General features: G+C 44.5%; 1 protein-coding gene across 13 annotated transcripts in view; it reads left to right on the top strand.

Moving 5' to 3' along the window:
• The window catches only part of igf2bp2a (insulin-like growth factor 2 mRNA binding protein 2a), a 187,652-nt gene that overhangs the window by 86,296 nt on the left and 84,612 nt on the right, over nt 1-16,744 (top strand). For 8 of the 13 annotated variants that reach the window (XM_084689423.1, XM_084689422.1, XM_084689424.1 and 5 more), the window contains 12 exons: nt 2,955-3,006; nt 9,098-9,161; nt 9,546-9,836; nt 10,132-10,266; nt 11,639-11,761; nt 12,041-12,176; nt 14,434-14,571; nt 15,193-15,261; nt 15,698-15,817; nt 16,231-16,305; nt 16,417-16,548; nt 16,630-16,743. In XM_084689423.1, coding sequence (XP_084545549.1) covers nt 2,955-3,006; nt 9,098-9,161; nt 9,546-9,836; nt 10,132-10,266; nt 11,639-11,761; nt 12,041-12,176; nt 14,434-14,571; nt 15,193-15,261; nt 15,698-15,817; nt 16,231-16,305; nt 16,417-16,548; nt 16,630-16,743 — 1,449 coding nt within the window. Of the gene's footprint in view, nt 1-2,954; nt 3,007-9,097; nt 9,162-9,545; nt 9,837-10,131; nt 10,267-11,638; nt 11,762-12,040; nt 12,177-14,433; nt 14,572-15,192; nt 15,262-15,697; nt 15,818-16,230; nt 16,306-16,416; nt 16,549-16,629; nt 16,744 lie in introns of those variants that run through there. The other 5 variants (XM_084689425.1, XM_084689421.1, XM_084689429.1 and 2 more) reach the window with 4 other exon arrangements.

Genomic DNA, 16,744 nt, shown 5'->3' with positions numbered 1-16,744 from the left:
TTTTACCATTGCATACAAAATCGGAAATGCAATACCATCAAGAGCCACATGGGCCTTTTTTTCAAGCCAATAAGTGAAGGGAGGGGGCTTGGTGAGCCTATCCATTCCAGAAAGCCTTGTATATTTGTGCTTTTTGGCGTGGCCTGTAGCGCCACCTATGGGTAATGGTGGGCCATTTGTGGTGTGGTAGTTACTCTTGGTCTATACTATCAATGTTTCAGGATTTTTATAACTTTTTACCATTGCATACAAAATCGGAAATGCAATACCAACAAGATCCACATGGGCTTTTGTTAAAGTGTTTCTCGGCCTACACTATCAATGTTTCAGGATTTGAGACCTTTTTACCATTGCATACAAAATCGGAAATGCAATACCATCAAGAGCCACATGGGCCTTTGCTAAAGACCAAGGAATGAGTGGGGGCTTGGTCAGCCCACACTCTCCTGAAATGTTGCGTGTGCGTCTTGGCCGCGCGTGTGTCAAGGGAAGGCTGAGTGTGTGTGAGATTTTGGAGCACGCGCGGGGAGGAGCAAGGGAGACATTCATTGGAAATTTGCCTAGAAATTAGCCAAGCAAGCATGTTTCAAATATTCACCAAAAATCGACCTTTCATCTTACAGTCAACTTTTTCACAGATTTGTGTTATGAACATTCTCAAGAGTTTTCATATGAACTTGTGATTGAATCAGAGTATCAGTTTTTGAATGGCTGATGTGTAAAGCATAATTTTAGCGTTAGCGATAAGTTCAATTTGCTTTATATCAATCATTTTTTGAGATATGAATTTGCCTTTGCACATGGTAACATGTTGTAGTGTCTTCCTCCGATCTACCAAGTTTAGTGTTGATATCTCAAAGATTTGCTGAGACATGACTTCACATCCTGTTTTGCGGCTTTTCTGATGAATTTGATTGGCTGTACCGGACAGACGGTTATGAGGATCAAAATTCCTTTGATAACTTTTGTGAGGCTTGGTCTGAAGATCATCTCTGGTGATTTTGAAGAAGATATGACAAAAATTGTAGGAGGAGTAGGCTTTCAAAGGTTTTTGATAAAACCGGAAATGGCGGGAAATCTATATAACCGGAAATTAACGCCATGGTGTGCGTTGAACTCGGCTTGATCCAGGGAATCCAATGGTACCTCATTTTTGAAAATGAGTCATACGGTTCAAAAGTTGCGTGTGTAAACACAAGTCCAACTTTGACCCATTGGTGGCGCTAGAGTGGTCTAATGGGAGACATGAAACTTGGTGTAGGTATAGAAGAAACTGTCCTTAATGAGTGTGCCAAATTTCACCAAAAGTTGTCGATGGGGTCTAGGGGCTGCCATTGACTCCCATGGTACAAGAATTACAAATAATAAAACCACCAATAACAATAGGTTTCCTCCTTACGGAGGAATCCTAATAAGAAGAAGAAAAGGTAGAATCACTTATGTGTCTTCGCCGCTTCGCGGCTTGGCAACCAATAAGAAAAGGTAGAATCACTTATGTGTCTTCGCCGCTTGGCCACCAATAATAAGAAAAGGTAGAATCACTTATGTGGCTTCGCCGCTTCGCTGCTTGGCCACCAATAAGAAAAGGTAGAATCACTTATGTGGCTTCGCCGCTTCGCGGCTTGGCCACCAATGAATTCATTTCATAATAATATATCAGTTATAGGTCCGGATAGGGAACCGCTTGGGTCTGGCCCCGGACCGCGGTCCGCCAATTAGTGACCCCTGGCCTACCGAGAGGAGGTTGATACCCTGACATCATGGTGTCAGGACAATAACCTCTCTCTCAATGTCAGCAAGACTAAGGAGATGATTGTGGATTATAGGAGGCGGCAGGAGGAGGTGCATGCACCCCTACCATCACAGTGTGGTATGGTAGCTGCACAGACAGGGACCGCAAGGCCCTACGTATTGTGGTTCGGTCTGCTGAGTTCATCATCGGCAGGAAGCTCCCAGCCCCACAGGACACCTACCACACACGATGCCTTAAGACATCTGTCAGGATTCTAAGAGACTGTTACCACCCATCCTTCAGTCTTTTTACCCCGTTGCCTTCTGGCAGGCAATACTGAAGCATTCGGTCTCGCACACGCAGACTGGACAACAGATTCTTTCTAAGAGCTTCTGAATGGACATTGATATGGACACTGATACATTCTCACTAGTCACTTTACACACTGTCACTCTCAACTACTGGTTGCACTATCAGCATTATTGCACTATTGTACTTCACTTTTCTTAGGTTAACATAGGTTTATAAGGTTAGTATAGGTTATTATGTGTATTTAGAGGTTTAGTATACTGTATTGAATATTGTATATTATTTGTATATTATGAGGTTTACTATATTTTAGCTTATCATAGTTGTCATCTATGTTCTATATACTTATATGTTGTTATGCCAGGTTGCTTTGCGTTGTCTTGTCCTAAGAATTTCAGTGCCCAGTCTGACCCTGTGTTGTTCTGTGCATTTGACAATAAAAGACGTGAAATTGAACTTGCAGGGGAAAAGAAACCCCCCCAAAACTTTGCTTCCTGGTTTGGGGGAGTCCTGGAAGAAGAGGACCACTCTACCTCCTTACTGCCGTGACTCCTACAACACAAAACTAAGTACAAACACAGATTGAAAAAAAGGGTTAGATCTTAAATCACCGGTCAGTGCTGCAGGGTGCTCAGTCCTACTGCCCTATAGCCTCTATCTCCTGTGAAACAATCTGTGGCTTTTTTGGTCGGCCGTCCAATTAGGTCACCATTTGGCTGCAGGTGGGTGCCGGCCACGGGGCAAGGGTTAGCAGGTGGAAGTAGGTACCATTGATGACCTTCCCCAGGTTCATCCTCTGCCTCCCTTGATCTCTCTTCTTCCTCCCTCACTGGGGGTGTCACAGCATGTGTGTATATGTTTGCGTGTGTGTGTGTGTACATGTGTCTAACTCCCTGTTTCCTTTCTCCCTCAGGTTTTGGACAGCCTATTAGCCCAGTATGGTACTGTAGAAAATGTGGAACAGGGTAAGACGTGCTGCAAACACCCTCTTACTAAAGCCCTGGACTAGTGCTGTCAGTTTAACGCGTTATTAACGGTGTTAACGCAAACCCAAATTAACGGCGTCAATTATTTTATCGCGCGATTAACGCTCTTTTTGGCCTAGCAAACTTTGTAGTTTTTTTTCACATGCTGTTGCAACAACTACCGACGTTAGGAAAACTACAACACCACACCGGATCTGGCTAGACCGGAAACAAAACAACAGGCACGCCAAACACTCGTTTGGCTGGCGAGCTGGCTAAAGAGTAGTAGCAGAGCCCGTTTACGGATATTAGACATTCTCTGGTAGTAGGCTAACGTTACGTTTTGAGTGGATGACGAGCGCGAGATGCCGAAATGGATGCCAATAAGATTCTGAATGGAAAGTTTGCTTTTAAAAAGTTGCCAAATGGTTTTATTGACAAGACCAGTGATCTGTGTGTTTTGTCGTTGTAAACTGAGCTATCATCGAAGCACGTCCAGTCTGAAATACCACTTGATGGCCAAGCACACAGCTGATGCGAATTCTCTGCCCCCTCGTCAAAGCCAGGCGATTGCAATGTTGTTTTCAATAAAAAAAATATTTGCACAAAGCAATCCGAACCACTTTTCTATGTTGATAAGAGCATTAAAATTTGAAAAAAGATTGGGACAAAAAGAAATCAGGGACATTTAGAATAGATAAAAATGTGCGATTAATTGTGATTAATCGCGAGTTAACTATGACATTAATGCGATTAATCGCGATTAAATATTTTAATCGTTTGACAGCACTACCCTAGACCTCCCAGTTAGGCAGGTTTCCCCATGTGAGTGTGACTTTCTGATTGAACCCATCCAACATCCTCATTATCTCAGAATACACTCATTGCGTGCATATACATCACATCTTGATCCTCACCCTTCAACTTGGTGTCGAGTAAATGTTTGTTTTTGCGTTTGCGTGTGTGAGTGTTTGTGCGTATGAGAGGGTGTGGGTGTGTGTGAAAGCGTGTGTGTGTGTCCTGAGAGAGAGATAGAGAGTCTTTCTCTGGGAGGTGCAGAGTGGTAGTAGAGAGGTCAATGTAGATGCCTGGGGTGAGTCTTTTCTCTCACAGCATGTGTGTTTGTGTATGTGTGGTATGGGAGGTTGCCCAGAGCCAAAGCTCCCTGAGCTTGATTAGGAACGTTTGCTAAAGTCCACACACACATACTTCTCTTCAGTCCAGCCAAGACCAAGACCATATACCTACAGGAGCATAATCTGAATCTGTCAATGTTTTCTACATAGCAATACATGACACCACTACCTCAGAACAGGCTGCCTCAGATAATATTATGGCATGCGCCTATAATCTTATTCCAGTTTTAATCTCTACCCAACGCATTTTTAAAAACAAAGGCCATAGATACAATAGTAACAATAGAAGCCCAGCAAATATTCTATCTATACCTTGGCATATTCCTCCTTCCTGTGAGCCACTATATCCAGAAAATATTTCAATGGCAATACTAAATATTAGGTCACTCTCAGGCAAAACATTTCTCATTAACGATCTTATATGTGAACGTAAATTAGACTGTATGTTTTTAACAGAAATCTGGCTAAACAAAAATGGGTCTACTACTCTTATTGAAGCGTCCCCTCCCAAATATAGCTTTTTTCAGTCCTTAGAACTGGTAAAAAAAAGGGGGCGGGACAGCCACTATATCCACAGATGCCCTGTGCTGCAGGAGTATCTCCTTCGATGATTTTGCCTCATTTGAATATCATGCCATTGTTCTAAAGTGCCAGCCTCCTGTTCTGACTGTAACTGTGTATAGGCCACCCAATAAATGTCCCACTTTTCTCACAGACTTTTCAGAACTACTCTCCATTATCCACACAAACTACAATAAGATTATTATCACTGGTGATTTTAACATACATGTGGATAATGGGAACGACTCAAGAGCCAGGGATTTTGTCTCTTAAATCTATCTCTTAAATTCTATGGACTTTACACAACACATCACTGAACCCACTCACAATCGTGGCCACACCCTTGATCTAGTAATTACAAAGGGTCTTACAACTGTTATATCTTCTATCTGTGACCTTGCTCTTTCTGACCACTTTTGTATTTTCTTTACAGCACTGGCCATCATGTGTTAATGATTTAGTAACTACTCTAAATACAAAATTAAGGACAGCACTTGACTCTGTAGCACCATTTAAACAAAAAAAGGTTTTAGTCAAACAAAAATCTCCATGGAGAAATTAGGAAATTATTAAACTTAAGAGATCCTGCAGAAGGTCTGAGCATACATGGAGAAAGACCAAGCTACTGGTCCACCTTGTTATCTTTAAGGATCAAGTTTCAGTCTTTAATAAAGCAATAAGAAATGCTAGGAACAATCATTTCTCTAATTTAATATCTACAAATTCTAACAATTCCAGGGTCCTTTTTTCAACTATAGACAGCCTAATAAATCCTGCACCTAAAGTAGATGATTGTCTCTTTTCCACCTCCGAAAGTGAGGAATTTGCAGCATTCTTCAGAGATAAGATAACAAACATTAGGATGAATATTGCTTGAGAAATTCTAAATGTCTTGTTCTCTGATCCCCTTCCACCATGCTGTAACAGTATGAGCTTTTTTGCAATGGCTGATATAGAAATGCTGAGCAGGGTAGTGTCACAACTGAAGCCATCTACATACCCTCTTGATCCCATACCAACCACATTTTTTAAGACCATCTTTGACTCTGTGTCTAAGGACATTCTAGCCATTATGAACTGTTCCCTGCTCACAGGTATTTTCCCATCTGATCTTAAAATGGCCCTGGTGAGACCCCTCCTGAAGAAAATACATTTAAACTCTTCAGTTCTAAACCATTTTTGACCCATCTCCAACCTTCCCTTCCTAAGCAAAATCCTGGAAAAAGTTGTCTTTAAACAGTTAAATGGTTTCCTAGATGTTAACTGTGCATTTGACACTCCAATCTGGCTTTCGTTCCAATCATAGCACTGAAACAGCATTAGTCAAGGTTGTAAATGATCTCCGGATTAATGCTGATTCCAAAAAACTATCTGTCCTGGCCCTTCTGAATCTGAGCACAGCCTTTGATACTGTTGCTCACGATATCCTTATGGATAGACTTGAAAATTGGGTTGGCCTCGCTGGCCCGGTCCTAAACTGGTTTAGTACTTATGTAACTGGCCGAGAATACTTTGTCGACCTCGGAGACCACAGTTCAAAAAAGTTGCACTGGTTACCTGTTAGCTCTAGAATAGAGTACAAGATTATCTTTCTAGTCTATAAATCACTCCATAATCATGCACCTGAATATATTACAGACATGCTCTGAAGGTACACACCCAGTAGATGTCTGAGGTCCTCCGGTACTGAACTCCTAACAGTTCCAAAAGCCAGGACAAAGAGACATGGGGAAGCAGCTTTTAGTTTCTATGCTCCCAGCCTTTGGAACACTCTGCCAGAATACCTTAGAATTGCTGAAACGATTGAAACTTTTAAACATACACTTAAGACATACCTCTTCGATCTTGCTTGTCACTCACTGTAAAATGTATTTGTTTAACATGTATGGAACATTTATTTATTTGTGTTTTCAACCCCCCCTTCCCCTTTTTTGTCCTTCTTACTGTGAGGCACATTGTGTTACCTCTGTGTATGAAATGCGCCGTACAAATACATTTTTACTGATTGATTGATAATGACAGGTGCTAAAAGTCCACCTGGTGGTGAAGCTGTTCTCCAGGAGGACCTGGCCAGCGAAGCCGGGCTTGGCTGGGGCTAGTCTGGTCTGGGACAGGGGTTAGGCTTGGCTGTTTTTTGAGATTGTCGGGAACAGTGCCTGACTATGCCCACTCACCCTCTATGCCAGCTGCAGTGTAACACGTTACCTAATATTATTACTTAAGTGAGTAACTAAGTAATATAACGTGTTACTTTTTGACATTGCTTGTCAAAAAGTTGCCTAAACGACACTTCCTGGGCGCAGTGTTTGATTCACACTGCAGACAAACACAACAGCAGAGACAGTTAGCAGCAGAATGTGTAACGTTTTTGGCATCAGAACGTGTAGACTAGGCTAATGTTTTCGGGATGGATATATTCACACTATTTCGCTTTCATTGAAGAGATAGGAAAAACATTAAAGTGAACTGCAAACTGTGCCCCAACAAAATACTATCTACTGCCGAAAACAGCACTTCAAACTTCTCGAAAGTGTCCACAGAGAAACGAAGCTGGAAGCTAGCGAAAATTCCACTTTAAACCTTAAGAGAGATGGTGACCAGTTTCCACAACTCGCTACTATTTAAAATAATAGTAAAAGTAATATAATATAATAGTAAAGTAATATAATAATATCAAACTGAGGCTGGTCCCTGTACCACCGGTGCCAGAGTTTGGTCCGCATTGCCGGTAGTAAGTCAAACTTGTTTCCGGTGAGGGTTGGACTCTGCCAGGGCTGCCCTTTGTCACCGATTCTGTTCATTACTTATATGGACAGAATTTCTAGGCGCAGCCAGGGCGTTGAGGGGGTCCGGTTTGGTGACCTCAGGATCGGATTGCTGCTTTTTGCAGATGATGTGGTCCTGCTGGCTTCATCGGGCCGCGATCTTCAGCTCTCATTGGAGTGTTTCGCAACTGAATGTTAAGCGGCTGGGATGCGAATCAGTACCTCCAAATCTGAGGCCATGGTTATCGACCGGAAAAGGGTGGAGTGCCATCTCAGGGTCGGAGAGGAGATCAACTTTTTTAAAGTAAATCCTTCCATTCAGAATCTTATTGGCATCCATTTCGGCATCTTGCGTTCGCCATCCACTCAAAACATAAAGTAAGCCTACTACTATTTAGCCGGTTGCAAGCCCAAACAAGTGTGTGTGGCGTGCCTGTTGTTTTTGTTCCGGTCTAGCTAGATCTGGTGTGGTATTGTAGTTTTTCTAACGTCAGTTGTTGTTGCAACAGCATGTGAAAAAAACTACAGTTTTCTAGGCCAAAAAGAATGTTAATCGCGCAATGAAAAATTTGACGCCGTTAATTTGGGTTTGCGTTAACGCCGTTAATAACGCATTAAACTGACAGCACTACCAATTTCAGAATCTTTTTTTGTTTTTGAACAACCCCTTTTTCAAGATTTGATCCAATCCAAAAGCCGTAATCCAATCAGATCACTTCTGAACTGGCCCCTGAAGGGTGGATTCGAGGGAACATCGATTCGATTTCAGGAACATGAACTTGAAATTGGTCAAATAAAACTGTATTTGTATCACGTAATTCATATTAATTGATTTATATGTAAGCGCAGAAGTACAGATTCTTCTGGCAGAGGAACAAATCACTCTTTCCCAACTTCAGAAGCCTGATTTTAATATATTACTTTTTTGAGTAACTTCCCCCAACACTGGCCAGCTGTAGTATCCCGGTGTACTAAACCCTTCCCTAAGGTCACTCACTAGTAGGCACATTCATGACCCACTCAGTTTCAAGCAACTAGATAATTTTCCCTCTCACTCATTTACTTTCTCTTCCTTCTTCCTTCACCTGTCTCTCTCCCTCTATCTCACTCTCTTTATCTCTCTTTTTCTCTATTTTTCTGACTCTCTTTCTCCATTCTCTCTCCATCTGTCACTCAAACACTCTTCCTCTCTGTTCCAGTCACACTTTTACACAATGTATACACTTGAACATAACTAGTACTCTGACCTTCCCCCCTACCGAGTGAGTGTCCATCCTTGATTGTAGGTTATGTATGCCTTCCTAGAGGGTGCAGGACTTTGATGTCTGACAAAGGCTATTGTACTTCCTGTGAGTCCCTTCTGGGGGCGGAGCAGGTTGTGATGATGGTCATAATAGATGCACGCTGGGAAGTGGTCCTCCAGGTCACCATAGAAACAGGGCTGGGTGTGTGACTCAACTACAAAGATGTCCAATGTGTTTATGGAAATGACTGCATCTGTTTATGTTTTACCTCTTGTTACCATTTTATAACCTGTTGCTTTCCCTTCCCCTCCCTATGCCCTCTCTCTTTCTTTCCCCCTATCCACTCATTCTCTCTCTGCCCCCCTCTTTCTCTCCTGGTCTTCAGTTAACACTGATACAGAAACAGCTGTGGTGAATGTCACATACTCTAACAGGGAGGAAGCAAAACTGTAAGAAGCACCTGCATCTCCTTATCTCTCCTGTATCTCCTTATCTCTACAGTTTTTTCTTATCTCTCCTGTATCTTCTTGTGTCTCCTGTATCTCCATTGCATCTCATTATCTACCTTCAATTTCTCCTGTATCTCCTTCGTCTCAGTGTTTATTTGCTCCTCTTAGAGGATTTCGTGTTCCAGCAGTCTAGAATGCCTTCTGTAGCATTGTTAGTAAGCTTTCCAACTGAGTTGCACCCCTGTAAATAAGCCTGCCTTCACACAGGCACCTGTGCCAGATTGAAATGTCACCTTTATTTTGTGTCCCCCAGTCCTGAGATAGTCTAACCCTCCCTGTCTCCTCTCCTCCTCACTCCCCTATATATCTCCCCTATCCAATCAGAGCTATTGAACAGTTGACAGGGCACCAGTTTGAGGATTACTCCCTCCAAGTCTCATATATCCTGGACATGGATGCTGCTTCGCCTCCCCAGGCGCTCCGCATGCGCCGCGGGGGCCGGGCGTCTCGGGAGCAGGACACACCCAACCCGGGGGCCTCAGGAGGCCTCGGAGGACCTCGCCACAAACAACACGACTTCCCCCTGCGCATGCTGGTGCCAACTCAGTTTGTGGGTGCCATCATTGGCAAGGAGGGCCTCACTATCAAGAATGTTACCAAACAGACACAGTCCAAGTAAGGATGGAGGCGGGAGACAGCTGTCTGTGTCTTTTAAGATCTATTTTCACCACTCTGACTGTTATTTCTCTATTTCCTTTCCCCTGCTCTCTCTCGCTCCCTCTTTATCTATCCTTTCCCCTCTTTTCTCCTTCTCTCTCCATCTGTGTCTCTCTCTCCCTACCTTCCTCTCTCCCCGTCTTCTACCCTCTCTATTTCTCTCCACATCTCCCCCCCTCTCTTCCTCCCTTCCTCCCTTCCGCTCTCTCTTCTCCTCTCTCCTTCTCTCCCTCCCTCTCTTTCCCTCTCACAGGGTGGACATCCATCGTAAGGAGAATGCCGGTGCGGCAGAGAAGCCCATCACCATCCACTCCACCCCTGAGGGATGCTCCTCCGCCTGCAGGATGATCCTGGACATTATGCAGAAGGAAGCCTGCGAGACTAAGATGTGAGTTTACTCACTAACTCCATATCTGTACAGTCACTAACCCCACACCTGTACCTGCCTGTACTATCACTAACCCCACACCTGTACCTGCCTGTACTATCATTAACCCCACACTTGTTCTATCACTAACCCCACACTTGTACAATCACTAACCCCACACCTATAATATCACAAACCCCACATGTGTACTATTACCAACCCCTACCTGTACTATCACTAACCCCACAGCATACTGTAACGAAATCCACTCCAAATCCACCCCCTAAGCCACACCAAGTCCCTTACTCACTTTACTTCGGTCCTTAATCTCTGCACCATCAAAGATCACCACACACCTCTTACCAGCTCTAAGCTCACAACAAACCTTTGTTCTCATCTCATACTCCATTTGAAACCAATGCTACCCCTTCACATCACAAAGCCTATCCCACAATGCACCCCCCCCCCTAGCAGTTACTGACAGGCCCCGTGTAACCACACACACACCACACACAATCAAACACACACACATTATGAAATCTCTCTTCTCAGCCCACCACAGAAGGGTCCTCCTACACTACCCTCTGAGTGGTCAGTGTGATCCAGCTCTTCCCACCCCACCACAACGTTCCTCATGCCACATCAGTAGACTTCCTGCAGACCATACTGACTACACCTCCCTCATCCCTTTCCATGACAATATGTTGATGATGCGTATGTCTGTGTATGTATCTGTGTGGGGGGGGGTTTATCTGGGTGTGGGTGTGTGTGTCTCAACTTTCAACTTTATTTATCCTTCAAAAGGAAATTAGTGTGCAGCAGGGGTCAGAAACACATACACAAACACAGAACACACAATAGAGACACACCTTCCCCCAAACCCCATGACAGGGTCCAATTGGGACAGTAATGGCCATTGGCAGGAAATAAATAATTAATTACATTTTTTTTAAAACTAATGATGTCGGCCAAGTGAATTTAGGTTCCTAATAGCCACAGAAATGAAAGAATCTCTGGCACGACCAGTTCTTAACCTAGGTAGCCTAAAGCGACAACCAGGAGGGAGCAAATCAAACTCTCCGAAAAGTGGGTGGTCAGGGCAGTTCAAAATGTGTTTAGCCTTACCCATAACTTGTTTATCGTATATTTCTTGCAACTGGGCTAACTGTACCCCAACCACCTTAGATGCTACATTAACCAGCTTTGTAAGCTTATGCTTGCTGATCATTGGAAGACCACTGTACCACACCACAATGCCAAATGTCAAGACAGATTCAACCTGTGTCTGTGTGTATGGTGGATGTGCATGTGTGTATATGTGTTGCGGGTATGTGTGTGTGTATTTAAATCTATGTGTTTATGTGTGTGGTGGGTGTGTGTGTGTGTCCTGCAGGACGGAGGAGATCCCTTTGAAGATCCTCGCCCACAACAGTCTGGTTGGCAGGTTGATTGGGAAGGAGGGCCGCAACCTGAAGAAGATTGAAGAGGAGACAGGGACCAAGATAACCATCTCCTCGTGAGTGTCCCCTACCCCCTTTCTATAGCCTCTCTAGTCGCCTGCTTCCTGTCCAACAGCAGCACCTAACCATTCAGCCAGCACCACCCAACCAGTCAGCCAGCACCACATTACCAGTCAGCCAGCACCTCTTAACCAGCCAACTAGTTCTACCTAACCAGTTAGCCAGCACTACCTAACCAGTCAACCCGTACCACCTAACCAGTATGTGTGTGTTTGTGTGTGTGTGCGTGTGCTTGCCTGTGTGTGTGCTTGTGTGTGTGGCCCATATCCCTGCAGTTTACAGGACTTGACCATTTACAACCCAGAGCGGACCATCATGGTGAAGGGCAGCATGGAGGCGTGCTGTAAGGCTGAGGGGGAGGTGATGAGGAAGCTGAGGGAAGCCTATGAGAACGACACTGCTGCTATAAATGTAAGCTGATCACTGTAGCGCTCTTGAACTCCACCCTGACTCATAGAGTCTGGCTCAAATGTGATCTGGTCAGAGAGAGAGAGAGAGAGAGTGAGACAGAGATAGAGAGTGAACCAGAGAGAAGCCAACACAAAGAAGTCAATAGTGAAAGAGAAGTCTGTCTGTACGTTTGTAACATAGCATGATTCCCTCTCCCTACAAGCAACAATGGTGTCACTCCTGCCGTCGCTACGCTTGGAAAGGTGGATATGATTCACGGGGCCCATGGCTTGTGTTTTTTTTTGTTGTTGTGGGTTTTCATGTTTGCAGTAATTATTTGTTAATCAAATCAATATTTCAAGCCAAAATAATAAACATGGAAAAATATAGAATTCACATTTTCAAAATTAAATAGTTAGAAATCTCTAAATAGTTAGAAACTTCCCCGCTCTAATAAATATTCTGCTCCAGCTGTATGTTCCCAATTACCAAGTATTGTACTGTGCAACTCAATGTGACAGTTGGATTGCTTCAGCAATGGGTGACAGGAAAATGTCATTGCAACAGAGTTGATACTTTGAAATTGCTCTTAACAAATGTTGTCACCGAAACAGCAAAATATTTGAGAGTTGAGCCGCAGCAGTACATTAGTAGCTAGTTATCATGATGTACCTTAATTTTCGGACTATAAACCACGCCTTTTGACGCATTTTTCGACCCTGCGGCTTATATAATGGTGCAGCTAATCTATGGATTTTTACAGCTAACAGTTAATACATGGGAGCTTTCTCAAGCAGCCATCTCTTTCCCAACAACTAATTACATGATAATCTCGGCTGGTAATTAAACATTAAAACACCTGCGGTTTATAGTCCATCTTATATATGTACACATCATTCAATTTAGCTGCTGCGGCTTATATAACGGTGCGCCTTATAGTCAGAAAATTACGGTAGGCCTAGTGGCAGCCGGGCATGCACGTTAGTTAGCACTTCTCACATTTCCTGAAACTCAGCTAGTTATCTGACATTGCCCGACAATGTTGGCCAAGGCATTTGTCAGAACATTAATATGTCTGACTTCTATGAACTGTAAAAATCTACACACTGATAATAGGTGCGGGGGCATATATTTTGTCATGGGGCCCGGGATTCCTAGAAACGGCCCTGTCTGCAGGGAAATGGATGTAGGGGTAACAGATCCTCTGACACATTACCGGTGCCTGGTATAGGATCCAGGGCTGGTGTCTGTATGCCTGTCTGTCTGTCTGCCTGTTAGCCAGTGACTCACCCTTCTCCCCGCTGTGCATGTACACTGCGCTTCCCAGCATCCATCTGATATCTGCAGGCTGCTCTCACCCGGCTCTGCTTTCAACACAGCCTCTATGACATCACCCACAGTAGGCTGGCCAGGGGGTCAGGCTGCAGGCTAAGGAAGAGAAGAAGGGGGAAAGAGAAGGGAACCTAGGGAAAGGGAGAGAGAGATAGGAAAGGAGATAGAGAGATAAAGTGATAGTATGGGAGGGAGGGAGGGAGGGAGGGAGGGAGGGAGGGAGGGAGGGAGGGAGGGAGGGAGGGAGGGAGGGAGGGAGGGAGGGAGGGAGGGAGGGAGGGAGGGAGGGAGGGAGGGAGGGCTGGGAGGGCTGGGAGGGCTAGAAAGGGAGGGAGAGAGAAAATTAGATCAGGGTTGAGGGAGTGGATAGAGAGTGAGGGAGAGAGAGAGCGTGACGGCTGGGAGACATATGATTCTACTGTAGTCATCTTTAGAAACAGTGTTGTCTACACTATGGTCAAATTGGCTATTTTAGGATAATAGCGTTCAATGCATGCTTCCATTGTCCAGTCTACGGTATTGTCAGTGAGTGAGGTGTTTTTCAGATATGGGTCACTCAACAGCTCAATGGTCTTCACTGAACAGCTTATAGTATTTTGAGTGTAATAAAGGTTCTGGGTGTTTGGTGAGTGTGAGTTCCATACCGTGTTTCTGGGCAAGCGGATGGTCACAGAAGCTTGCCCTGTGCTGAGCCGCTGAAGAGAGCAGCTAGCGCCATCTACCTTGACAGCAGGGGTATTACAGCTCAGGGTTAGAGAGAGGAGAGGATACATGGATGTAGAGAATGAGGAGAGAGTTTGGGTGGATGAGAAAGTTTCCCCTTTCTTGGTGGGAATTTTGTTACTCCAACAGGACAGATAATAGACTAGACAACAACCAAGACTTCTATGACAGAGTTCTATGAGTTTGAGAATGCCACCCCCCCCCCCCCCTTCTCCTCCCACAGCAACAAACCAACCTTATCCCAGGTCTGAACCTGAATGCCCTGGGCATCTTCTCCACTGGTCTGTCTGTGCTGCCTCCTGCAGCAAGCCATCGAGGAGGAGTGCCCCCAGTGGCACCAGCAGGGTACAACCCGTTCTTAGTGAGTACAGCATTTGACACTGCTCTCAGTTCATAGGAGGTTTAACGAAAGTGTATACATGGTAAATCTTTTATTTTTAAGCTGTTGTATTTTTATTGTAATATAGATGATGTATGCATTTTGGAGTTAACTTACCTGTTGTATTGATATCAATTGAGTAAACTCCTAATTTCACCTGGGTTGGCAGTCTTGCCAATTCAAATGCACCTTGCATATTTAAGACAGAATAAGTATTGGTTTGACTCAGTGATTTGAATTGTTTTGAAATACAAGCCGTGCTGGAGCCCACAGTTTTTAACAGCAGACTTCCCCATTCTTCTCCAGGGATGAGTCAGTGTGACTAGTAATCACAAAGTGTTTCTCCCATCCAGATTAGGTGGTCTATGTTACAGTGAGTGACTGAGAGAGAATGTGTCTGTGTCTGAGAACTAGAGAGTTAATGATTCATACTAGGGTAATTCCCCTGAAGAACAATTTGTGTGTGTGTGTTAATGCATGAATGTGTGTATGAGCATGTGTGCGTATTTTTATGCATGAATATGTGTGGGTATTTATGTGCAAAAATGTACTCTTGGCTATTTATGTGTGCTTGTATGTGTGAGTAATCTCTTTTTTTTCTAGAGTCACTCTTCGCATGTGGGTGGTCTGTACGGTGTTCCTCCAGCCAGTGCCATCCCCCACCAGCACTCAGTAAGTTCCCTCCCGACCTCCGTCCCTGGCCTGTGACACACAGCCTCACTCCAGCTCGAGTTTGTCTGTGATTGCACATCACTGCAGGACGTTCTCCAGAGTCCGAACTCTAGCAAAAGAGGCTCTCCTGTGTGTTCTCTGCCCTCAGCAGAGAAAATGGTTGAGATGATGTGTGTGGAATCACCATGTCAGAGAGAGGGCTGTCTTTGTAGGGCTGAATGGCCTACCAGCTGAGAGGGAAAGGGGGAAATGGAGAGAGATGGAGAGAAAAAGAGATGGGACTGAATTGCCAGTTCTCTCAAGAATAGCAATACAAACTTGTGTGTCTATGGTAGCAGATGTATTTTTCTGTTTTCCAATCCACTTAAAACTAAATAGAAAATGAAGATGTCCATACAGAGAATAAACTGTTCTTTTATGTGTATTTGTCCCCCAGCAGGCTCCTGAACAGGAAGTGGTCTACCTCTTTATTCCGACTCAGGCAGTTGGGGCCCTGATTGGCAAGAAGGGCCAACATATCAAACAGCTTGCCCGCTTTGCCGGGGCCTCAATCAAGGTGGGTACCACCCTGTCTAACTCTGACTCCCAGGCCTTCCCCCACCTCCTAACCCTATGACCCTCTCAGCGTTTGAACTGAGTCTGTTTAATTACCTTGAATCAAGTTTACTGGACTGTTTCCAGTCTGTGCTTGTTGAGTCATGGGTACTTTCCAGACCACAGCTGAGATGTTCATCTGTATCTGTTGACAATTGACTCATAGTCTAGGCATACATTTCCATTTGTCTCCTTAACTAAAGGAGCCTGTTAACTGTTTTCAAGTTCTCAGCTTGATGCAATTAAGCTGTCATTTGTGAAGATTGCACCTCTAAAAGTTATCTTTCTCCCTTCTCTCTGTCTCTCGTCTCTGTCTCTTTCTTTCCCCTCTCTCTCACTTTCTATCTTTCTCTCTCCTCCCTCTACTTCCTCCAGATTGCTCCAGCAGAGAACCCCGATGTGACAGAGAGGATGGTGATCATTACTGGTCCTCCGGAGGCTCAGTTCAAGGTACAGGAGCTCCACACTGGGCTGCTCAGGGAGGCTTCTGCCTAACACTGTCCCATGCTCAGCCCAGGCCCAGGGCAGGATCCTAACACTGTCCCCTCTATTCTGTCCTAGGCCCAGGGCAGGATATTTGGAAAGCTGAAAGAGGAGAATTTCTTCACTGCGAAGGAAGAGGTCAAGTTGGAGACGCATATCAAAGTTCCCTCAACCGCAGCTGGCCGAGTCATCGGCAAAGGCGGAAAAACGGTAAGCAGTCAACCGAGGGAAGGGATACAATGGTTCTACGGTCAAAAGGTCATGACCTCTGTTTGTGTTTGACCTATGCAGGTGAATGAGCTGCAGAACCTCACTAGTGCTGAGGTCATTGTGCCACGTGACCAAACTCCAGATGAGAACGACGAGGTCTTTGTTAAAATAAGTGGGCACTTCTTTGCCAGCCAGG

This window comes from Hypomesus nipponensis, chromosome 23 (assembly GCF_054491055.1).
Source record: "Hypomesus nipponensis isolate SF chromosome 23, ASM5449105v1, whole genome shotgun sequence".
Taxonomy (NCBI): domain Eukaryota; kingdom Metazoa; phylum Chordata; class Actinopteri; order Osmeriformes; family Osmeridae; genus Hypomesus; species Hypomesus nipponensis.
This window is presented reverse-complemented; position numbering and strand designations above follow the sequence as displayed.